General features: G+C 33.9%; 1 protein-coding gene across 1 annotated transcript; it reads left to right on the forward strand.

Annotated features, from left to right (window-relative positions):
• Positions 1–25: 25 nt before the first annotated feature.
• Positions 26–24,076, forward strand: LOC111516651 (gamma-interferon-inducible lysosomal thiol reductase-like protein). The gene is made up of 4 exons (XM_074182685.1): positions 26–182; positions 4,096–4,236; positions 21,974–22,147; positions 23,707–24,076. The coding sequence occupies exons 1-4, from the start codon at positions 135–137 to the stop codon at positions 23,962–23,964; spliced, it is 621 nt and encodes a 206-aa protein (XP_074038786.1). The 5' UTR covers positions 26–134; the 3' UTR covers positions 23,965–24,076.
• The last annotated feature ends 2,007 nt before the right edge of the window (positions 24,077–26,083 follow it).

Here is a 26,083-nt window from a genome sequence, read left to right on the forward strand (position 1 = left end):
GAATGAATTGATTATCTATGAACCATTTCATTGGTCAGGTGGATCTATAAAATACCTATATATTGAGGTGCAATTTAGAATAATTATTGTATTTTTTCTGTTCTCGTTCCACAACTGATTCAAGGCCTTTAGAAATGTGGTTTCTGTTAGTATTATCGGCATTGTTTGTTTCTGCCAATGGTGTGAGTACTTTTGGAATATCAGTGTTATTGGTTTAAGGATCAATTTTTATACTGCAGTTGTCCCGGGATACCGATTTATCTGAATAATAAATACATTATTTGATTCATTAAAAAAATCAGTTCTGGTTAATGAAAACAATTTGAAAATAATTGAAGCACTTGTTCGATGCATATGTTGAATGAAAATTTGGAGTCTTCCGTCTGAGTATGTCCTAATTTAAAAAAAAATCTCCAAATATATTCATCCTATGAGTTCTTCAACTGTTGCGAAAGGGTTCAACAAGTAGATGCAATATCAAAACATGTGTCTCTATATAATGATCACATTTTGGATGGTAATAATAATAATAATACGACCGGTTTCGGTTTGTTAAACCATTCTCAAGCACTTCAGCAGCATTCATTCAACTTGATTTCTGAGCAATGCAAATCATAAGGAGCAGAAAGTGCAACACTTCCATTATGGTAAAAAGTTTTACAAACATTCCTTATGAGTGCATAACCTCCTATGTGTTTCAAATAGGTGAAAATAGGTCTGGATAGAACATTAGTTCGGTGTAGGATTTTTGGTTTCGCGTTTCTGAAAGAATCTACTCACGTAATAACCTTTGATTGAACCATAAAAGGTTGGGTGTTCAGGGGTAATTAACTCACCGAAGACCTCAGTTTTTGTCATCGGATTCAATCTTGTGCCATGAAATTTGGTATGCTTGGGACACCTTCAATGCTTGTATCACCATTGTTACCAACAACAAAATGGTTTCTGTTGCGTTTGTTTTTTCGTAGAACACCTCTGGCCAAAGTCGGAGAGTTCTTGTCAATACAAGCAGTATCTGGTATGTATGTACAAAATGCTATTTGACCTATCCTATAACTTTGTAAGTTCGACAGAATTAATAAAGTGATTTGATTTGATTTTGATTTGGTGTCAAATGTATCAGTTTATTGCTTTTTTGCACTTTCCAGGGACTCGTTCATTATATCTGAATCGATCTTTTTTGTATATGGAGATAATATCTTTCTGTTTGACAAAGCAATTGAATATTTGGACATCTATTGAAATATCATTCAATAGTGACAATTAAATTGGTATGACGCTGTCAGTTTGTGAATTTTCGAAATTGAATTAATACTAATTCTGTGTTGTTGTTCTGAACTTAATTTGTTACTTTAATAATTCACTCGTTATTAAAATGGGATACACAAATGAGGAAATGGCTAATATGCATTACGTTTACGGTCTATCGCAAGGGAATGGGTTAGAAGCTTCTAGAAGATATGCTGAAATGTATCCTCAACGGCAGCATCCTTTACCTAGAATATTTGCTCGACTTCATCAACGATTACGACAAAAGAACGCAGGACTGTGGTCGCCATTGAGAAGTACGAACACCACAGCTTGAGAAAGCAATACCTAATTTGATTGAAGAACAACTTACTACCAGTACTAGAAAGATTGGTTTCCAGCTAAATGTTGATCATATGACGGTATTTAGAATTTTAAAGGAACAACTCTTATACCCTTACCATCTGCAACGAGTACAGGCACTGGCTACTTGACTGGCTCGCTTGATCCCCGGATCTCAATCCTCTAGATTTCTCTATTTGGGGCCATTTACAGCATTTGGTTTATCGTACTCCTGTTCGCGATGTAGAAATTGCATCATCGATGCTTGCAGGGTAATCAGAGAGACTCCAGGAATATTTGAGCGAATACGTATCTCAATGCGCCAACGTCTAGACGCATGCGTAATGTCTGAAGGTAGACATATTGAACATTAACTATGATTTCTACATGTTGTACGTTTTGTTATTGATAAATTAGTTTTGTTTATTTCCAATCGTTTAATGCAGGTACTAATTACAAAATAACAATAAATCCAGTTCGCATTTATGACGATGTATCTCTGTAGTTGTTCCTAAAATATTTTTTTGCTGCGAAATGGTTCATTTTGGACAAAAAACCCAAGAGAGCTTTTTTTTTAGAATGAAACAGGCTATCGGAAATAAATTTTTAAATGGTAAACAAATAATAAGACAAAAAGTTACATTGGAAATACATTTAAGGATTGCATTCTCCACACCTTACAACCATGGGGTAAACCAATTAAATTACCGGCTAAGTGTCTTTTTGGTAGTACAAAACGTCAGGTCAATTTCAATATTGTAACTTTTTCAGTGCATGTGAAAAAATTGTTATACAAATTTTATGTACCCCTTTTATGGGGCTGTATCTTAACAAGGGATGCTCCAATGAAGTTTCTTTATATGAAAGATCCTTTTTTTTCCGACGAGGAATCACCTCCTTAAATGTTTCACACTTATTCAGTTACACCCTGTATATTGAAAATATTTAAGTTATGTTTTGCATGTGTATTTATGTTGAGGCCAGTAAAAAGCCAGTAAAATTTCAGCCGTATTGGAAGCTATTCTGACCAGTTTTTACCTGTTGTTTTCGTGTGGGCATTGTATGGGCATCGCTCAGAATTTGTTGAATAACATCATCAGCGATTCAGACGTGCTTAGAAAGGTATATCTGGTGATGAATTATGAGTATATGGTTATGACATCGAAAACAAAGTTCAATCCTCCCATTGGAAAAGCTCTGCAGAGCCAAGTCCAAAAAAGCACACCAAATTAGATCAAATGTCAGAGTTTTGCTCACTGTTTTTTCGACAACTGTGACATAGTGAATCAGGAGTTCTTGCCACATGGTCGTACGGTCGATAAGGGGTATTATCTTGAAGTTATTCGCCGCTTGCGAGAAGCAATACGAAGAAAACGTTAGGTATTGTGAAAAAACAATTCATGGCTTTAGAATAGCGATCATACACCTGCCCACTCGTCATTGCTTGTTCGCATTTTTTTGGCTAAAAACGACACCATAATCATGCCTTAGCCACCGTATTCCCCTGATTTGGTCCCCTGCGACTTTAACTCCTTCACAAGATTGAAAGACCCATGAAAGGACGGCGTTTTGCGAAGTTCTAAAAGATAGAAATCGAATCGCTGCGAGCTCAAGGGCATAACAAAAAGTGTATATCAGAACTGCTTTGAGGATTGTAAATTACGCTGGTGTAAGTGTATTTCATCTGAGGGGGACTACTCTGAAGGGAACGAAATGGAAATTGATGAATAAATGGATATTTTTTGAGAAAACTGAAAATTCGCCTCATTTCCTGAACAGACAGCGTACATCGTCATATCATGACGAAAACGTTATGTCACAATTTTTTAATAGTAAATTCCAATACATTTGAAATTTTAATCAGGATGGGGCGGATTCACCTCAGTGAAAAGTATTGGAAAAAGGTCCTGATGAATCTCATGAGAAAGAAAATTAATTTTGGTGGTTGTATATTTTGTTTTTGATCTGCGAGTTATCGTAAAACGCATAGAAAACGTGATTTTCGAGTGTTTTCGAGACATGTTTCTCAAATTTGATGGGTGAAGGTAGCAACAAAATTGTTTGAATTTTTTTTGTTTTGTTCAATTTTTTATGTGGAACGTATGGATCAGAGGTCATATGCATTTGAAAAATCACATTCAACAGTTATTATGGGAAGATATTCAGTTTCAACCTAGCATATTTGGAGTAGTACCGTTTATATTCGTGCTAAAAATCGCACTTTCGAAAGAAAGACCTAGTTAATCTTTAACTCGTACAAATTTTGGCTTTTGAGGGTTGTTGCCTATGTGAGGACAGATGCTGCTCAATAAATTAAACCATTCAACCCACTTTTCAAAACCCATATTATAGGTCTCCTATGACAATTCAAGAATATTTGGATGTTAAATCGAATATATACTTTCTTATTTAGATTATCTTCGATTAAGGCATAAGGCGGTATTCTAAAATAAACCATTTTGCAATTTTCTCCACCAACCCTGTGTTACTCTTTTGTTGTTTCAGGCAAATCCTACGACTGTATCCGTCTACTATGAAACCCTCTGCCCAGCTTGTGTGTATTTTTTCAAAAATCAGCTCGGTCCAGCTTACTATCAAATCGGAGATAAGATAAAAGTGGACCTGTTACCTTATGGAAATAGTAGAGTGAGTAAATAATAATGAAAAATCAATAATGATGATATTAATAATATAGGTACGACAGAAATATTGGTTGGAAAAATTCTGGTATCAATCTTGGGGCGCTACCAATTTTTAAAGCACATGAAGCTCTATCTCCATAGTGATAATGTCACGCATTTTATTGATATTTGATCCTCCGGGTTCTGCCGGTCGGACCTTTTCCCGACATCCTCATACACGTCGAGGACGTGTCGACATTAGTGAACAATGATCACTGCTTATATCATGTGGTGAGTGATTGGATCTCAGAATCATATACCATGAGGAGACGCATTGAGCCAAGAATGGTAGAATTCTGTCAACATGAGGCTATGGGTATCCTCAGTATTTGTAGCTAAAATGTAGCTCTTTTGCAGAGCAGGTTCCAAATCGATGACAAAGTTGTGTCAACATGGTTCAGTGCAGAATTATTATTATAATTATTATGAATGCATTCATCAAAGAGCCCTTGTGGGATCGAAGCAAAAAAAAACTTCCTAGTATCCTATGCCACCTGATTGAAATTTTCTATCTTGTCTGGATAAAAGAAGTAGAATCCAAAATGATTCGTCGAGGGATAAACTGCTCTAAAGAATTACGGATCGATAACATTCTCAAACTCCTGTTGTAACACGCTAATATAGCTAATACTCTAAGCAGTTGACTGAGTATTCGATAAAATATAATAGCATAAAGTTAACTTTTTTAGAAAATATTAAGGACAAGGGTACTTGGTAACTTACAGTATTTAGATATCTTATAAAATCAGTTCTGAGAATCATTCATATTTCTTATAGTGATGCGTTTTTCAGTAGAGTGATAATGAGTATATCGTTTTTAGTGATTGATATTTGTCTTATAGATTTTGAAGTTTGGGATATCCCTTGTTTCTTTTGGCAGTATAATATACAATTTTGGTGCAAAATAATATATTGCTCTTTGTGTATAGCATTTCTTTAATCGGGGTAGTGGTAAATTTTGTGCGTATCTAGTATTTTTTGATATTTTTGTAATATTTTTTGATCACTGCCAAAATGACAAGAAATGGAAGTTGTCCTTTATTTTCTAATTCATAGGTAAATTTTATTGATGGAAGTCTGTTATTTGAAAAGGAAACGAAGTGTTCAATATTTGATTTTTTGTTATGGAATATCGCAAAAACATCATTCACATACCTCAGTCATATCCAAGGGTTTCCATTTCGACTTTGCTCATGAACAGGTTAGCCAGGTAGGGGGACAAGGTGTCCCTCCTGTTATTCATAAAAGCAACGTTCTATCTGGAAACGATTTTGTTTCATACACAAATTAGTTAGAGAAACGAATTCATCAACTTCGTTATTATCGAAATTATTTTTCTCTAATAATTCCCTAAGGTATTGCAAGGTCTGTGGAATTGGGACGCTAGGAAATAAGGAACTAATATCAAAAGAAACCAAAATGTCACCTTCTCGAAGAACGAAGTTTTTTGTTGGTTTCATGAACTCTAAGGAGTTTTTGATACTAAACCTGGTTCCGCAATACGTAAGATGTCAAATTCCCCAGTCAGCTATTTTGTTATTTGGTAGGTAGGAGATCCAGTAGCTGACACAATGGGACGCATTCATTTTCCCGGTTTGTGGATTTTTGTAAGGCAATATAGTTTTGACACCGTTGGGTGGAAAACCTATAAGTTCCGTTTCAGTTGAGGGTGATTATGTTGTCGCATTACAAGACATTTTTCAAGACAAAAGATTCACCTTTGACAAGAGAGGAAAAAAAAGATAAGAAAAGAGTACCATGATGAAATTAATTTTTCATACACAGCTCGCCAAGAGCAATTATATTTTTGATACCGAACGGAAAATAATGACAAAATTTTCATTATTTCTTCGATATAGTATCTGCTGCTACTTGATAGTGGTAAGGCTCTCATAGATCCAACGTAAACTTTGTTCTTGTTGTTTTTCCTTTGAATTTGAAATGTAATGTAATGTTCGTCATCCGACGATCAAATTTTGCCTATACAGTCTGAATATTTTCAAACTTCTATAACTACTTAAATACTCACAAGTTATTTAGATGACATGAATATACACCTATGGTACCGAAACATAAAAGACTTCAGCAATCAGTTGAAGAGTTGTGCCAGAAATTAATGAGTTATTCGAAATTCATCAGTTTTTTCTTGATTTTTTTTAACGCAAACACTATATTTTTTATACAAGATGATATTTTTTTTTGAAAAGCTCTTTTCAACAATACGGGGTTGTACAGGTGAATAACTATGAGTTCAAAGACGTATCAAAAATAGTTTCAAGGAATATGTTATTTTCAGCAAAAACTTCAAAAATGAAATTTCATAGTGAAATGAATCTGAGGTGAATGAACGGATTTCCAGGTGATCAACATTTTTGCAAATATGGATGTTATTTAATTAATTATCTAATCCAAATTTTACAATTAAAAAAAAGTAATTAGATAACACTAATAATTTTTGACCAGATAAATTAATATCTTATATCTATCACAACAAAAAAATGTGTGGTGAAAACTTAGATGAGTTTGGTATTGTTGACGGTATCTGGTAAGACGGTATGTCTTATAACAAGGTGTTTCTACGGTACTTGCAAACGATGAACCGAATTTTGTGATACGCGGTAAGGCGGTATCTCTTGTTACAAGTATTCTCGGATGCAGACTGAATTTCAATTTCACTTGGTCCTATCGCTAAATTTCTTTTTGGGAAAGGATAATTTATCAGGATGGGCTGGAATTATTGTCAAGTCACGTAGTCCCCGAACATCTTGGAAAAAGGGTGCTTAGGTCGAAATTTGGTAAACGAGAAGTAGATAATATTTGCCATGATTTCAAAAAGATAGGAATGCAGAGAAACGTCACGTTAACTTTATAAATCTCGGTATTTGAACCCAAATATAGGCCATGAAGAAATAAAAAATAGCCGCCTTTTATTAAGGGTTAAGTTGTAAATGTGCGCATCGTAAACAAATACCAATAACGTGAAAGTTTCCAATTGAAAATAAAGAAAAATGAACACAATAAACACTTATTGATTAAAACTTGACCCAAGGGTCAAAAATGTTAAATCAAAAAATTATAGAATCTTTGAAATTATTTAACAAAACTGATATGTTTGAAAAATGAAAGAAATACGTTTTATGACTGATCCTCCAGGAGACCAAATCTTGTTAACGCAGATACTGTTATGAAGTACAAAAAATATTAATCACCCTCCTAAGCAAATAATTTAACGAATGCGTTTGAATCGTTATATTGGTTTATTCGGGATCGATAACAAAAACATATATTTTCGGCTTGGGTTTCTCATGAAATCATGAATTAATTTCCACGCTTATACCACGCTTTGACTGGATACCTTGGGTATCATTATAAAAAAGTAATTCAGTTACTGACAATCAGTGAACAACTGACATCACTGCTAATCGAACAAAATTGATACAACGTTCTAGTATAATATTTTCAGAGAACTATCGAATTTGCTTTTGTTCAGAGGTGTGAACACAATACAGTGCAAAGCCTATTGAGTATCAACGATATTATTTCAATTTCTGTTTCTTGATGTGCATTTCGCCAACTGACTTAGCATTATCATGAGATGACAGTTCTAGACATCTCTTGATGATGCTCACTTGTTTAGCTAACAATTTGTTTAGCGAAACGCGCGATGAAGACAATGATTTCATCAAGTATGGAAAAAGTGTTTTCGATAGATTCATTTCACGCCAGAGTTCTCAAATCTACTTAGTGAACTAGGTAAATGTACGCTTCCTGGTTACTAAAAATTTTGATTATCAACTGAAACTTTAACTGTTACTCACGCCCTGTACCGCACTGTCTGCTGAACTTGACTTGACAACTCGATATGCACGTGGCACAGTATTTCTGTATACAGTAGTTTCACTCAGCATCGGTCCCTTTGATGTCGGTGTCCAGGAGTTTCATTTTTTATAATGATGACGTATTTGACACTAATGACATTTCTCCCTACTACAATCTCAACCAAAGCGTGTATACACTGCTCAACATAACAACTATTCATATAAACTGCTCAAAAAAAAACAGTCTATGAAAACCATGTTGGGCACCTGAGAAAATTGTACAAATGATAATTTTGCATTTGTGTAATATTGAAGTAACCCAGATCATTTGGGCAATGATGAACTAAGTTTCAAGTAGATTTTAAAAATTCATGGAATCGGCAGATGTTCATATCCGAATGTGACAAAATATATTTTCATTTCAACAAGAAAAAAGACAAGATAAAGAACGTGTTTTGTTATTCATGAACCATGGTACGAATCCATGCGAAATTTCTTTGTAGTGATTTTTGGGGCCAAATATAGCATATTCATTTATTGATTGGAGAATTCAAGATGGCGGACGAGTTTGCCGATTCGAATATATTAAGGACCAATTATTAAAAATATTCCTAATCGAATTATTCACTCAAGATTAAGGAATCTGTAGAGCCTATTCTTTCTGAATTATGTAGTTACTATTCAGGAGTTGAAGAAGTAAAAAAGTAATCAAGTATTTAGTGTTCAATCATACAAAAATAATTTTTTTGTATGTATGTACTAACTATAAATGTATGTGAGAGTTTTCGGAGTCGGAAGTTATGAATTATTTACACTGTAAGATAATAGGTTGTTTTGCTGCTTCCAGCTTTTATCCAAGTAAAAATTGATAATAAAATCACTGACAAGTCCAAATGCATTTTGACTATACCATTATATATGTTTTCCGACAGAAAACAACTACTTCTTTAGCTAATAACTCGACATATATTGACAAATGTTGATATTTGAATCTATACAAGTCTAGATGTCTAATCAACCCCGAAAAGTTGCTGCGTAGATTAAAAACAGTTATTCTAAATGAAACATGTCCTATTAGTCAGCAACTTCTTATATAATGTAAATTTGACTATCAAAAATACCTTACGACTGTTAACCTTTCGGAATCCAAGTCGCCTCAGATATTGTTCGAGAAGAGCAATGGACTGTATTCGTTTAGGTACAAGTCGCTTCAAGAGGAAGAATTCCACTTACCTTTTTGGTATTGCTGTGGCACACATACGCACGTTTTTCCTGGTTGGTTTCTACCGATCGGATTCTTGAATTGTACTGATCCCTTTTTGCTTGGAATCCTCGCGTTTCGTCGAATTGGCAGCAAAATACAGTGGCGTTACGACCTCTTGGAGATTAGGGGAACGCGAGGGATTATATTAATAACAGCGGATGAGGTTGCTACTAGTGAGTTGTGTATACAATACGTAACAGACATAATTGCAAAGATTCTCACTTTGAAGAAACAACTTTGCAAGAGCTCTCTAGGACAAATAGTGGGACTTCGCCTGATTCGAACAAAGAACCAACTGCGAACCGTTTTGAAGTGTTCCTCATCAGTGCAGACCATGCTATCACGGTTGTATACACACAGGGACTCGGCACAGTATAGTTATATAAGTGTACTGTGGACTCGGTATTCCTCGTAGACAGCTCTTGCAGAGTTGTTCCTTCAAAGAAAGGATTTTTGCACGTATGTCCGAGATATAATTCAACATCTGTTGGGATAGTTGCCAGAGAAGTAGTTGTTTTGTCAGACACATGCCATACAATGTATACAAAGGTATAGACATTTCCAAAATGAATGTTTGCAACTGTCCTGCAGTCCCTAAATAATTTCAAATACGTTCTTCCTCCTGACTTGACTGATGAGTACAGTAGAAAAAAATAAAACTATATAGCCCATAGTAAATCTGGAAAAGCTTTAGTGGGGTTGCAGTCAGAATTTTTGGTACTAGGTCAAAGAAGACTCCTTATTTTCGTCAAGCTTTCGATAGTTTATTTCTACCTTCCTTAAATAAGACATCACTTCAGGCTTTGAATACACTTTATTCAGAAAACTAACAAATTTTTCTATTGCTAAAGTATAATAAGTCGTGGGTACATATAAACACTAGGTATTTAAGAAGTATTGGAGAAAATTTACAAATGTCGAAGGTTTTGTATTTTTTGGTTTTCTTTAATTTTTTTCGATGTAGTTTTGAAACTACGATTTATGAACTTAATCGTATAATAAATTCTCACCCGCACATATAATGAAATTAAATAATCAACTGGAAAATGCAAACATGGATGAGAAAAAGGCACTTCCTGGAGTTTATGTTTTATGCTCCTTCCAACACCAAGTTCTATCGATAAGTTTGGAAAATGTTCACTGAAAATAGTTTCCAAAATGTTCAAATAATCTATAAACTTTTTATTTGGAGTGTGTAGATTTCCAAAAGTATCGTTTTTTGCATTTGGATATGCTCTGAATTGCGTGTACAAAGTTTCTGCACTTAATAATTCATTTTCTCTAGCATAGTTAATGCAAATGTCACATTTGTGTTTTTCGAGACATTTTTTCATAAAATTGCCACTTATGTAACTGAAAGAGTTCTGCTCAGGCAACTGTAGATTGGTGTAATCATTGCTATCTAGGAAAAGATATTGATTTATTGTATTCGGTACTAGTACCTCATATTCTTTCAAATTTTCAGGTTTGAGCGAAGTTAGTATTTCATCGAAGTCCTCTATACAATTAGTTCCCTCAATATGTTCAAAAAAACTAAGGGCAAATAGCTTTTTAAAACTTCTTTGAAACTGAATGCAAGTAGGATTTCGACAATTTCCACTCAACTGTCGAATCTTTCCAAAAAAGTTTTCCAAACAATCTTGGTTGAATCTTCTTGTGGAAACTTTGGATATTCTGTTTTAAAACAGGCCACAGACCTAAAAGAGCTGATATTGTTATCTGCCAGCCTTTTATGAATTTAATTCGATTAGTCACATCTTTGCCCGCTTCATCTATTACCCTCATAGATTTAAATAATTGTTTCATTTCTTCAAGAAATGAGATCTGTTTTTCATTTCCTACAAATGGTTTGTTGAACTCTTTCACACCCATATTTCGGCTAGAATTGAATATGTCGAACAGTTTATCCATTTTTTCAATGAAATCTACAGTATGTATTGCTTGTGCAGTTATGATATTAAAGGAAATGTAACTGCTCAGCGCTGCTGCCACAGTCGAACTAAAAACTTGTGTGGCAAGTTTAACCTTCATTTTTTTGAAATTATTAGGATAAATATGGTCATTTGTTAATTTGGGTGCTAATCGGAATTTCTGTTTTATATCCAATTCATGGAATTGTTGTAAATAGTTTTTAGATGTCTCATTTCCACCGAACTGCAATTTATACTTGAAAAAGTTGTTTCTTGTGGATTTTACAAGATGTGGAACATCCACCATATAAAATATATTTGAATTGTCAACAGTGGAATATGGGTGGTCTGGTGTTATTCCAGACACTCTGGTGCATTTATGGAAGTTTCCACCATTATCTGAAATGACAACCATGACATTCAAACCTATATTTTTGAGTCTGCGTATGAATTCAGCAAGTATTGTATGTAAGTATTCGACAGAGCACACATTATTAACAAAGAAATATCCTAATTGCTGCTTCCACTTCTGATTTATACTCCTGGCCATCAACACCAATACTTCTGTGGCAGGAAGGTACTGTTTTAAGGCCACTTCCATTTCATTTGAATCTTGCTGATTTGATGTGGTTGGTGGAGTGGACTTAGAATTGAGTTTTCTTTGAAGGTCTCTTATCTTATTTTGAAGGTGCGGTTTCCTTGGTGTGCAGGCAGACAAACTTGTGGATGTTTGAATGTAAGCATCTGAAACAAAAATATTCTCAATAAAAATCCAAAATGCTAAACAGAATTCTTCAATGAGCAAATGGTACATAGTGTAATTTATCATGTTTATAAAATGCATATACTGTATTATTGGGAGTGAAAGTTGCCTTCTGTGTGTCAAGCATGAAAGTGGATAGATTACTTTGTCAACCATGCCACTTAAACTCGTCTCACACAGAATACCACATTTTATTTACATTCACATAGAAATATCAGTTATCAAGAATTGCTTGAATCATTCTTCTTGATAATTTGATTAATCTATTAGATAAATAAAAATTTATGCCACATAATTTTGTCCATTAATAATGTGCCAAAATAAACAAAACTTCACTCAATCTTCACTACCATCTTCCAAAATATAAGTTGTAAAATGATTTTTTTGTCTTTACTTAGCTACCTGTGATTCCATCACACTCAAAAATATATTTTCGTGTATTGCTGATTCCGTGATATTGATTTTATTGAAAAAATTAATGAAATGAATTTGAATACATATATGATACTTCTCCGAGTTGACATTTCGGATACTCAATATGTCTCAGAAACTGGGTTGGAAATATTTGTAGAAGTTTTTCATATTCTTGTACCTATATAGTTTAGAATAAATTTGCCTTAAAAAAAAGCATGTACCTACCATCATTTATCAATAGTTATCATGACTGGTTCTTGTAGCAAATGTGGTTAAAAAATTTTTTCATTAAGACAAAAATAGAATTTTATAACAAAAACTTCTGAGTTGCCTTAATTAAACACTTATAATACATACCTGAGGTATCGGAATATTGAAGTTCAATATTTTCATAATCTATTGACGAGCTGGTGCCTGGAACAGGACTCAATAGTCTTTTGCATTTTTCGGTTGATGTATTGGCAAGAGAAACAGTTCTTGCCTTTCTGCTACTGACATTATCAGCTGTAACATCTTCATAGGTTTGCCTGCCTTAAGAGGTGACTGCTACACTCTCAGAAATGTTCGACATCCCAGTATCATCAACAACGGAATTATCTTGAAAATAAAAAAAGGTATGGTGGAATTCATTGCTTTGCTTTCAAGAATAGAAAGTTATCTACTATTAACTACTGGACTGCATTATTCTAGATTGACTTTACCTTGCTCTGAGGGGTTTATTTCATCAGAAAAACCGGTGGGAACTGCTTCTTTTTCCAATCTGTTTTTCTGCAAATTGGCAAACATATCACTTCCAAAGTGCTTACAACAGACACGAAAACGGGAATAGCATTCTTCAGACGTGAACTCCTTCAATTTATCCACTTTCAAAATGGCCTTCCATGAAGCACACCTATGAAAAAAATCTCAGTAAAGGGTTTTTTTTCAGTTTCAGAAGATAGTTACCTTGCATCATCTTTGGGAATCCTAAAAAAACTCAATTGGGGATTTTCCCTCGAATTGCTTGAACATACTACGCAATATTTGCATTGTTTTTTGGAAACAAACTCGGCCAAAAGTGTAGACATCTTGCAATTCACTATTTCGCAGAAAAAACACACCCACTGCTAGCAAACGAATAAAAGTATATGCAACAAAACTTAGAACACGAATTATCTCACCACCTAGGACAATCCCGCTGATCTAGCAGTACCACCACCCTGTTCCAGATGCTGACAAGACAGTTCTCACAGGAGCGCACATCTTCGAAGCTTCGTATCCAGAGTCAGTCAGATTTTATTCATCAAACCAGCAACACGTATAATTTCATATATTTTGTATTTCTGTAATTTTTCATTTTCAAGTTTGTAACAATAAAAGTATTTTTTAAAAAGCAAGTTTAGTGCCGTCGATAGTTAATTGGCGCAGTCGGTAGGATTGTCAAAATTACGCGTATCGTACGAGTGATTTTCGTTTCAACGATTAATTGGCAATCGAACCTTTGTGAACAGAACAAGTTGGTGTTGAAAGCAGAGCGGCTCCTAGAACTTCAGGAAACCCAGTCAATCGAAGACCTGCAGAAAACTCCGTACCGAAGCTGTTTTCGAGAAGAGGAACTTCATCGTCCCCTTCTGCAAGGAAGAGACACTTGGTGAAGACAAAATCGCTGAACCAGGGCAGACTCCTTATAGTGGTTAAGAAAGCGATGGCCAAAATCTTGCTTTTATTGTGAGTACTCTGATTTTATGTCGCTTGAAAATATTTTTCAATCATTGTCTTTAGCTGACTCAGACAATTCTATTTCCAACCCAAATCCAAGAACCAATCGAGTTTTTGTAAACCCCTTTTCAAATCGAAGTAATTTAATTTCTCAATCAATTCCAATCAATAGTAATGATACATCTTATAACCAAAACCCAGAATTGAATATTTCAAACTCTTCAGAAATGGCAAATGTTTTCAAACCCGAATATTTAAATTGTGTTTCACAATTCGATGGGAACCCAAATGAACTTAATAGATATTTGAGTACTTGTGATAGCTTAATTACTCATTTTTATGATGCCGAAAATCCAAACTCTTTCCAAAATACATATCTATTGAATAGTTTGATTAGTAAACTAACAGGAAATGCTAAATTAGTAGTTAATATTAAAAATGTAACAACTTGGAATATTTTGAAAGACACACTGTATAGGAATTTTGCAGATCAACGCGATGAAGCCTGTTTGAATAGAGACATGGTTATGATGAAACAATACCCGGCTGAAAAACCCCAACAATTTTTTGATCGAATTTTGCAAATTCTCAATCTGATTTGTTGCTATATTGATTCTCATGAAACAGACGAAAATTCGAAAGTTTTAAAACGCAAATTATATAATTCATTAGCTTTAAAAACGTTTTTTATCTGGATTGAAAGAACCTTTAGGAACCACAATTCGTTGTATGAGACCTATTGATTTGAATGAAGCTTTGCAATTCATCATTCGAAAAGAAAATATCAATTATTATCAAAACCAATCAAACAGAGTTTCTGTAAGACATAATAGTAGCCAAATAAGATCAAATTCTAATCAAAATTCAAATCAGTCTCATTTTCCAAGAACTTCTTTCAATGCTAATACAAGAAACGATCAATTCCAAAATCGTCAATCGTTTAATCGAAATAGATCTTCAAATAATCAGTTCCATCCACAAAACAATTTCCCTTCACAGCCTATAAATATTCAACCAAGAACTAATGTTCCACAACAAAAATTTTTCCGAAATTCTCAAGTTTTCAAACAACCTACTAATAACCAGAACGTTTTCAAGCCCAATCCCAATCGGAATCTTCCCAGTCAAACACCTATGAGTGTTTCAACAAGGCAAACGTTCAACAGAAATCAACCAGGTCCCTCATTTCCTAGTAGACCTCAACAAAGAAACTTTATCTCAGAGGAACTTTTCAATACAGAAACGAATGATATCGAATATTATTCACAAGATTCTGAAATTGAAAATCAGAGCCAGTATGAAAATTTCGAAAATACTGAATGTAATCCTGATGAAAATTTTCAATTGATAAACCAAGACATCAATCAAACGTAGAACCAGTGATAATATCTTTAAATTCAAGTAATTCTAGTGAATTACCCTATATAATTCTACCTGAATATAATTTGAAATTTTTAGTCGATACAGGTTCGACTAAATCTTTTATTGATCCAAATCTAGCTTATAATCTATACCCCGATAGAATCCAAAATGATCCTTTTATAGTGTCAACCGTATTTCAAAAATCTTGTCACAAACATAGTGCTTTCATTCCCATTTCAAAAGTATTTAATGTTTCTGGAAATCTGAAATTTTATTTATTCAAATTTCACAATACATTTCATGGATTGATAGGTATTGATAACTTGAAACTACTTCAAGCAAATGTTAACTTGAGCAAAGGATTTTTGACAACACCTCATTCACAAATCAAATTGCATTATCATAAAATAAAAAATGATTTGAACCTCATTACCATTCTTCCCCGAAACGAACAAGTAATTAAGATAAAAACATCTGTACGCGACGGTGAAATTATAATTCCTTATCAAAAGATACACAACTGCGAAATTCCAGAGAGTTTGTCGATCGCGAGAAACGGAGAAGCGCTAACAACTATATTAAATAACAGTACGGATCAGATTACACTAGATTTCTCTGAACCTATTGTCGTTGAAAAATTTGATAGAACATGCATACAAGAATTTAACTTCAACAATTTTGATGAGAAGTACAAACGCAAGCTGGACTTATCTAATATTAGAACTGACCATTTGAATGTCGAAGAAAAATCAATGATAGAAAAATTATGTTTAGAATTTTCTGATATTTTTTACCATGAGGATGAACCGCTCACTTTTACAAATAAAACTAAACATCGTATAAAGACAACTGACGAAATACCCGTTTATACAAAGACATACAGATATCCATTCATTCTCAAAAAAGAAGTCCAAACACAAATTCAAAAAATGTTAGATCAAAAAATTATAAGGCCTAGTAGTTCACCTTGGTCGTCCCCAATTTGGGTCGTCCCTAAGAAAATGGATGCCTCCGGTAAACAAAAATGGCGAGTTGTTGTAGATTACCGGAAGCTTAATGAGAAAACAATTGATGATAAGTATCCCTTGCCAAATATAACCGATTGACTAGATAAACTAGGTAGATGCCAATATTTTTCGACTTTAGATCTTGCCAGCGGTTTCCACCAAATTGAAATGTGTGAGGAAGACATCGAAAAAACAGCATTCAATACCGAAAATGGGCATTACGAGTTCCTCAGGATGTCATTTGGTCTCAAGAATGCTCCCGCGACTTTTGAACGAGTGATAGAGAATATTCTTAGAGGTATTCAAAACGAAAAATGCTTAGTTTATTTAGATGACATAATCATCTTTTCCACATCTCTCCAAGAGCATATTGAAAGGCTAAGAGCAGTTTTTCAAAGACTTAGAGAGTCAAACTTCAAAATTCAACTCGATAAGTCAGAATTTTTACGAAAAGAAGTGGCTTATCTTGGGCATATTGTTACTCCGAACGGTGTCAAACCAAATCCGGATGAAATTAAATCAATAAAGAACTTTCCTCTTCCAAAAACAACTAAACAAATTAAAGGATTTTTAGGACTGTTAGGATATTATAGACTATTCATTAATAACTTCGCAAAATTAACGAAACCACTTACCAAATGCTTGAAGAAGGGTGCACAGATCATCCACGACGAAGAATTTCTATCGTGTTTCGAAACTTGTAAAAATTTACTAATTAACGAACCAATCCTTCAGTATCCAGATTTTACTAAATCGTTCAATTTAACAACGGACGCCTCAAACGTAGCTTTGGGTGCGGTCTTGAGCCAAGGACCTATTGGAAAAGACCTTCCAGTAGCGTATGCTTCAAGGACTCTAAACGACTCCGAATCAAATTACAGTACAATAGAAAAAGAACTATTGACTATTGTCTGGGCAACCAAATATTTCCGTCCCTACCTTTTTGGCAGGAAATTCAATATAGTCACGGATCATAAACCACTCCAATGGCTATTTTCAACGAAAGACCAGAGTTCTAAATTGCTAAGATGGCGAATTGAACTTGAAGAATATCAATATAATATAATTTACAAAAAAGGGTCATCCAATACGAATGCTGATGCACTTTCACGCATTGAACTACACACAAAAGAGTCAAAGACTTTTTGGGAAGAACTAGACGAGATAATCGAAGAGTCCGAACGTCTAGCCGGCCCCTCTATTACTTTTGATAACCAAAATAGTGTTAACCCCAACTTAAATACCCCAGACTACCAACCATCTTCGGATATATTAGAAATAGGTAAACCTCTTCAAGATAATATTTCTATGATAGTTAATGCCGACACAGAATCTACTCAAACTCCTGAAAAACATGAACTAAACCCAATTGAAGAAATTGATGACGTTACCGTACACACTAATACCGAGGAAAATCCAATTGTTGAAATACCCATTTCAGAATCCCCGGTAAATTTTGGTCAAAACCAAATTATTTTTCAATCTGTTTTTCATTCACCATCTAAACCAAAAATAACGATCTTATTTGAGAAGAAACAGAGAATGACTGTTCAGCTTTCTTTAAATAACTTTGAAAGAGACGTAATCGATTTTGTAAAAGAATATATCGCACCTAACATACCTTATTATCTTTACTTTGGAAATTCAGATAATTATGACCGATTTTGTGAAATAATTAGACAAAATTTCAAATGGCCTTCATTAAAATTTAAAAGATGTAAATTCAAACTAACCGATGTCACAGATAAAAAAGAAGCTTTAGAACTAATACAAGCATATCACGAAGGAAAAAGTAATCATAGAGGCATTGACGAGATCAAACAAAAACTCAAAACCCTTTATTATTGGCCCAATATGAAAGATTCTATCCAAACCTTCATTAACGAGTGTGAAATCTGTCAAAGAAGTAAATACGAAAGACATCCTATCAAAACAAAAATGAATATAACCCCGACAGCCTCCAAACCATTCGAAATTATCCACATTGACGTTTATACTTTAGAAAAAAATAAATTTCTTACTATTATAGACAGTTTTTCGGAATACGCGCAAGCATATCATTTGCCCTTTTTATCGGCTACCGATATAGCTGACAAACTTTTGATATTTTTTTCACATCATGGCGTACCTATCCAAATTATAGTTGACAACGGATCTGAATTTAAAAATACAGTTATTGAAGAACTTCTCAAACTGCACAAAGTAAATGTACATTTCTGCTCACCCAATCAAACGGACAAATTGAAAGACTTCACTCTACTCTCATTGAACACATTAGACTTCTTAATACTAGAGGATTTCTTAAAACACCGCCTCAAACGAAAATGGTTTATGCTATAATTGCATACAATCACTCAATACATTCTGCAACAAAATTAAAACCCATCGATATAGTTAATGGACATATAACCAATGAAAATCCATTCGATATCGACATAGACAATATTCTTCTCAATGATTATACAAACGACCACCGAGAAAAAACTAAATTACTTTACGCCGAAATAAACAGAAAACTAATGAATCGAAAAGAAAAGGTTATTTCAAAATCTAATGAAACGCGCGATAATCCAGAAATGTTCAAACCCAATTCTAAAACGTACGTGAAAAAACACTTGAGACAAAAACACGCTAACAAATTTGAAAAACCAACCACTATCACAAAAGAAGACGAATCTATGAAGACAGTTTCCACAGAAAATCATGAAAAAGTACACATGGACAATTTAAAAAGACCAAGAAAGAAGTGCTATGATTTTAATAAATAGTTCATTTCATTTCTTTTCAGAATACCTTTTGTATTCGGACTTCAAGACAGAATAACATTGAAAAACCTGGAAAACAATCCTGGTATGATACCTTTAAAATTGGGCACTGCCAAAATTCAACAATACTCACACACACTGATACACTACTATGACCTGAATCCATTCATAACTGAAATCCAAAAACTGAACGACCAATACGGACAAACTTTAGAAGCACTCAGTATAAACAAAAACAATATTTCCTCAGCTGAAACAGAAAATTATATCAAAATTTTGACTTTGACAAAAGACAAGACTGAATCCAAATTGCAAGAAATAATCACAAATCCCAAACGAATCAAAAGAGGATTGATTAATGGTATTGGTTCGATATTTAAATCAATTACAGGAAACCTCGATGCAGAAGACGGGGAGCGGTACGAAAAACTTATTAGGGAACTTCAAAACAACCAAAAAGTATTGGCTTCTAGTGTTGTGAAACAAAATTCAGTTTCAATCAATTTGATCAATAAATTCAATCAAACTGTTCAACAAATAATTCACAATGAAAAATTTCTTCAAGAAAAAATAGTTCATATTGCTGCCATATTCCAAACAAAAAGTTATGAAGAAAATAGAGCATATGTTCACGATATACTCAACCAAATGATTGATATGTTTGAAATAGTCAACTCTGCCTTACAGGACATTGAAAATTCTATAGCATTCGCGAAACTCAACATTATGCATCTAAGCATAGTGAAACCCACTGACTTATACGCCGAACTTCTTAAATTACACGGTATTGTTGCAAAGAATCAATTTCCTATTGATATTACTTTAGAAAACATCTTGAAATTAGAGAAAATCATAAACATCGAATGTTTTATTCTGAATAATAGAATAACCTTTCTTTCATGTTCCAATCACATATCCATACATTTTCGATTACTATCACTTATATTTAATCCCTACATATAGTCAAAGTCAGTTCAAGGCACTTATACTCAAAAATTCATTTTTACTGAAGAACTCAGAATATTTTACATTTAAAAGCGACGATTGTGTCAAAGTAGAACCACAATTCTATGTCTGCAAGAAAATGCCGATTAGAGAAATTACTGGAAATCTCTGTGAGCTGCAACTCCTGAAGATGGAAGACACTTGCACATGTAGACAAATCGATGTTAGGATTACTAAGCCAATAGCTAACCAACTGGAGGACTCTTCCCAATGGATAGCGATATTTCCAAATAAAACGACAATCCACCTACAATGTAATGAACAAGAGGAAGTTCAAAGAATAATTGGATCCTATTTAATTGACATTCCAGTAGGCTGCAGAATCAAATCGAAATAATCAATGAAGAAAATGTAATCAATAGCAATCAAATAATATTGATTCCCGAATTGAACCAAGATCGCAACCCTCCAAGAAGTGTAAATATGAGATTTCAATTGGACGATGTTGACCTGAAAGAACTCCAAAACCTGAAAAATCAGCTAATTGATAACAATCCTGAAATAACATTCAACCAAGGCGGACTTTACCAATCACCGAGTATATGGACTTTAGTGGTTTACTTAGCGATCATATCAATGATAGTTTACTTCTTGTACAGGAAAAATGTACTTCGATGTTGCACCAATAAGAAGCCAAGTCAAGAAGAGAACCAATTACAAGAAGTAAATGAAGTAACCGATCTATCCACTGTTCAACTACCCCGCTGCGCATGATAGTTGAATCTTCGGGGGGAGGAATTATCTCACCACCTAGGACAATCCCGCTGATCTAGCAGTACCACCACCCTGTTCCAGATGCTGACAAGACAGTTCTCACAGGAGCGCACATCTTCGAAGCTTCGCATCCAGAGTCAGTCAGATTTTATTCATCAAACCAACAACACGTATAATTTCATATATTTTGTATTTCTGTAATTTTTCATTTTCAAGTTTGTAACAATAAAAGTATTTTTTAAAAAGCAAGTTTAGTGCCGTCGATAGTTAATTCACGTGAAAACTACGAAATAAACAAAAATCACAGTATTTAATAGGTTATGATTGCATTTTGCACTGTTGCCAATGTGACAATTATCGTTATCCGACATAATATTGTAGATTTGCCAAAATGATCATTTTCGAATAAAATACGTGTAATATTTCTAAGAACCAACGTCTCAATCCAGTAATATTCCAGCAATCAGAATTTTATGGAATAAGAGACCACCATTAACATTTTTTCACGAGTTGTAAAATAATGTACCACAGTAGGTTGGGTGAAACCCATGAAATTCGACAACTATGGAAGGTTTGCATGCCTGTCTTAAACTCGTCGTTTGCGCAGACCTAAGACATCGACGCGTGGGTCTGCGCGTAGGAAAATTCAAACCACAAATCAGCCTTTATGAAATTACTGTATACAAAATACTGTGCACGTGGTAACATTTATATATGGCAATCGAAGTACCTCGAAGGCGATATAAAATTCGCCAAAAACGACGCGAAAACTTGGATAAACGCGAAACGCCGGCCGGGCTGAGGGCGATCTTGACCACAGTTGATTTACGAAGGCCAGCGGCGGCGTAATCTTTTATTTTAGAAAATTATTCATAACAACTCAAGATTATAAAAAATTACTAGTCAAGTACTACTCTCGAGAAAATTTGTCATATTTTTCAAGAGTGGCATCTTTATGGTTTATCAGTTGATTTTTTTTCAGATCGATGTAGTTGATGGAAAAGTAACCATTATTTGTCAACATGGAGAAAGTGAGTGTTATGGAAATAGAGTACAGGCCTGTGCGTTGGATATAGGAGTTGGAAACTCTGGAATAGAATTTGTACTGTGTGCTATGAATTCCTCTAATCCAGTCAGTGAAATAAATTTGAAACAGGTAATAGTCCAACGATGGTATATTTTTCCTTGGGTGATTTCAAATTTAGACTAATTCAAATCTAGTGAGAATCATTGCTATTTTCAATTTTATTTTGAACACGAAATATGGGGTCTTTCATTCAGGACTCTCTATCTGTAAATTATGTGTGGAATATAACATCGTTCAAATGTCTGCCATGCCTTCTCCTGATGAACGTCAAATTTGACATGACTGGTGCATAGATCAGGCTAAATTCACCTGATGGTATGTTCATCTTGGCTTTGAGGCTTTCTACGGTTTGTGGCTTATTCGCATTCACCTGCAACGTTGGCTTTGAGGGCCATTGTGGTGTGTGGTTTCGATGAATATTACGGTCAGCTGTCAACTGCTCCAGAACCCATTCAGCGAACATACTTCGTTCACCTTCAGTTCCTGAGTCAGATAAATTTTGTACGGGTGCAAGTCCAAGTCATGACACAAAGTTCGCCAAGTTGTGGTCTGCCAAAAGCTGAGTTCTTGTCAGCGACATGAAATTGACTGCCTATAACTCTCCTGCACACTCTCACAGACAGCACGTTGCCCAAACAGACCACCCGTTTTGATGAAATAATTTCAATATTTGCACGGGTTGTTAAATGCTATATCTGTCCATAGGGATTTGGCAAACAGACTAAATGAATGACAAATAATTTGACAGATGTAGCTTCAACAAAGATGACCGTTGTCAATTGTCAAATTTTGGAAGTCCCTGCTGGAAGATCCTCTAATTGAAGTTCGCTAATAATCGTCATTTTTATGCTAGACAGAATGCAAAAAATGAACAAATCCATTCCATTAGTGGGGTGCTGACGAATCGAAGGACTTGATATGGAAGGAATTGAGTACAGGAAGCCAGATATCATTGATTATATTTCACTAATCTTTTCGTTGCAATTTTTCCAATATTTCTGAATTTACATCACCTCTATATATAGTATTTGATGGTAACTCTAAGTTCCATCAAGCATTTGCGTCTTTTCAAACGCGATAGTTCTTGTTCCTCTATTGTCAATTTGTCGATTTTTCAGTTGTGTTCAGGGAGCCCAAACAGTGCATTCCTCTTCTTCATTTCAATGCTGATCGATTAAAAGTTTAAAGGAATCCGGCAAAGCTGTTGTTGTTGGAAGCTCTCTGAAGTCCTTAGCTTACCTTAGAATACTTCTAGTGGTCGTGATCTGAAGCGGTTTTGACTGTCATTCTAAACAATGTTTTGAATGAACGTCACCTCATGAAATAGAACAATGTTCCTGGCAACATGGATTACTTGCTAATAACTACAGAGAAACTTACTAGCTTCCAGTAACATTGGTGAAAGGTCAATGAATAGGAACTCCTGATGGTATTCAAAGGTCACTAAGAGCCCCAAAAGTCGTATTTTTTATCATTTTTCTGTAAGGCTATGCGAGAAAAAATTTATGAAGAACGCTATGCTGATGTTAACTCCTTGTACATTATATAATACATTGTTTATGATTATAAGATATATGATATAATATCTCACTTTTTGCGTTAAGTGAACATTCCACGATTTTTTTTAGTGTGCCATTGATCACAAAATTGATTGGGACCAGATAGAAGATTGTTCAAATTCTGGAAAGGCTGATAATTTGCTCATTGAATACGCTAAGAGAACCAATTCTGTGTCACCGCCAATATTGGGCACGCCTACAATAGCACTTGACAATCATTATGTGGAGTTTCTTACAGAAGTTGCTCGGACGAATTTGCAAGGAACCGTAAAATTCTTTCAGAGTGAAGATGCATGCTATTGGTGTAATTCCAAGAAGTGTCATTGAATAATTCCTTATTTCGTATGGTACATCTTCCATTAAAAATATACTATTTTAAGTGAAATATTTGTGAAACAAGATTTTCAGATGTATCAATAAATGTACACGTTAGAGTTTATTCGTTTGGCTGAATTATAATCCTGGAATTTATATGATAATTGAGAGAATTTTTCATGTATTCTGTCTTGGAAAATCAGTGAAATGATCAAGTTACATATATATATATATATATATATATATATATATATATATATATATATATATATATATATATATATATATATATATATATATATATATATATATATATAGACGGTCAGAGCGTCTTAAATCAGGTATTTCAGGTACTTTAGGTAAATTTGCCTGTATATTTGTTCCTAAAGTACCCAAAGTTACCTAAAGTACCTGAAATACCTGAGTTAAGAAGCTCTGACCGTATAAAGAGGCAGACAACAGGATGACCAGTTCAGTTTGAGGAGTGCCTAGAAGATGACAGTACTACCAACTGTCGAAAGCGCTCGTAGATAATTAATAGAAGATATAAAGCTTCAAATCCTTTTTGTAGAATTTAGTATTGGAATACTCAAAATAAAGGAAAATTTACTGCATCAATCAAAAAAAAAATAATATATATATATATATATATATATATATATATATATATATATATATATATGTATATATATATATATATATATATATATATATATATATATATATATTTCTATATATATATATATTTATATATATATATATATATATATATATATATATATATTTCTATATATATATATATATATATATATATATCTATAACTTCTATTTAATTATCTGCGAGCGCTTTCGACATCTGCTCGTGCTGTCATCCTCTAGGCCCTACTCTATTTTATTAACTTGTTTTATGAGTTTTATGATCTCTGGTGAAAAAACTGATCCAAAGGTACGATGAGCACAAAAAGGCATACATAAACCCAATAGTATATAAATCAAACCTCGCAACACACGCCATACAAAATAAACATAATTTCCCCCCACCAGAGAACATAAAACTCATAAAACAAGTCAATAAGGGAAACCGCATGGATATTTGGGAAAACTTAAACATCCATAAATTTAACAGTCATAAATCACTTATCGAGGAACAAGTACAAATCAAAACACAACAAGACCTAACATTCAATATATTAAACAAATCAAGACACACTCCTAGAAACAATAAACCTAGAGAAGATCCAACACAAATAATAGTATCTCCTCACTCATTCAAGGAGAGCCTTAGTGTGCTCCGGGAACACGTCGGTGTAGACTGTAGACAAAAAATCTTCTATGTACGAACATCTACATAAGTAAGGAAAACCTCAAAATCTTACATACATGTAGTGAAGGAAGGAAAATGAATTTGTTGGAAGCCATAGAAATCAATAAATCAATTAAAAACTCAAAATATAGAACCCTTAACGAACAAACAGATTTGTGTTGGTCTCCACTTTTGAATTTATATAGATGACAACGCAGTTAATCACAGTTTGAAGGTTATGTAGTTGGTATTAATGAATGTTGATATATATCTTATTACATACTCTGGGATATGGATATATATACTCCAAAATTTCTCTTAGGTCAGTAGTGTTAGAATAGTTGAAAATGGTGTAATAACCGAAACCTTGGTCTTATTAATATCAATACATTGAGTAAGTGGAAATTAGACAAAGTATTTTATTTCTATATCTATATCATTTAATTTTGTTAGTTTATGACCCAAGATACTCATTTCACTAATCCAAATCTACATTTTTCTCTATTGAAAGTAACATTATTTTTTCGAGCTATTTCAAAAACTTTTCAGAACCTTTCATCATGTTCATCTTGATTTCTCCCCCATACAATTATATCATCTACATATATATCGACACCCTCAAGGTGAAAAATATTTTTAAAACGTTTATGGAACACTTCTGGAGCTGATCGAATTCCATAAGGAAGTCTTAAAAAACAAAATATTCCAAAGGGTGTACTGAAAGTACAAAGTTTTGTACTTGCTTCATTCAGCTAAATTTGCCAAAACCCATTTTTGGCATCCAATGTACTGATAATTCAAGAGCCAGACATTTTTGAAACAATTTGA

Source organism: Leptinotarsa decemlineata, unplaced genomic scaffold (genome assembly GCF_025532065.1).
Source record: "Leptinotarsa decemlineata unplaced genomic scaffold, Ldec_3_MD MMD2_tig00026328_RagTag_RagTag, whole genome shotgun sequence".
In the NCBI taxonomy this organism is placed as follows: Eukaryota; Metazoa; Arthropoda; class Insecta; order Coleoptera; family Chrysomelidae; genus Leptinotarsa; species Leptinotarsa decemlineata.

Coding starts and splice junctions, on each gene's coding strand:
- LOC111516651 (XM_074182685.1), top strand. CDS start 135: ATGTGGTTTCTGTTAGTATTATCGGCATTGTTTGTTTCTGCCAATGGT. Junction 183..4,095: donor TGTTTGTTTCTGCCAATGGT/GTGAGTACTTTT, acceptor TTGTTGTTTCAG/GCAAATCCTACGACTGTATC. Junction 22,148..23,706: donor GTGAAATAAATTTGAAACAG/GTAATAGTCCAA, acceptor GATTTTTTTTAG/TGTGCCATTGATCACAAAAT.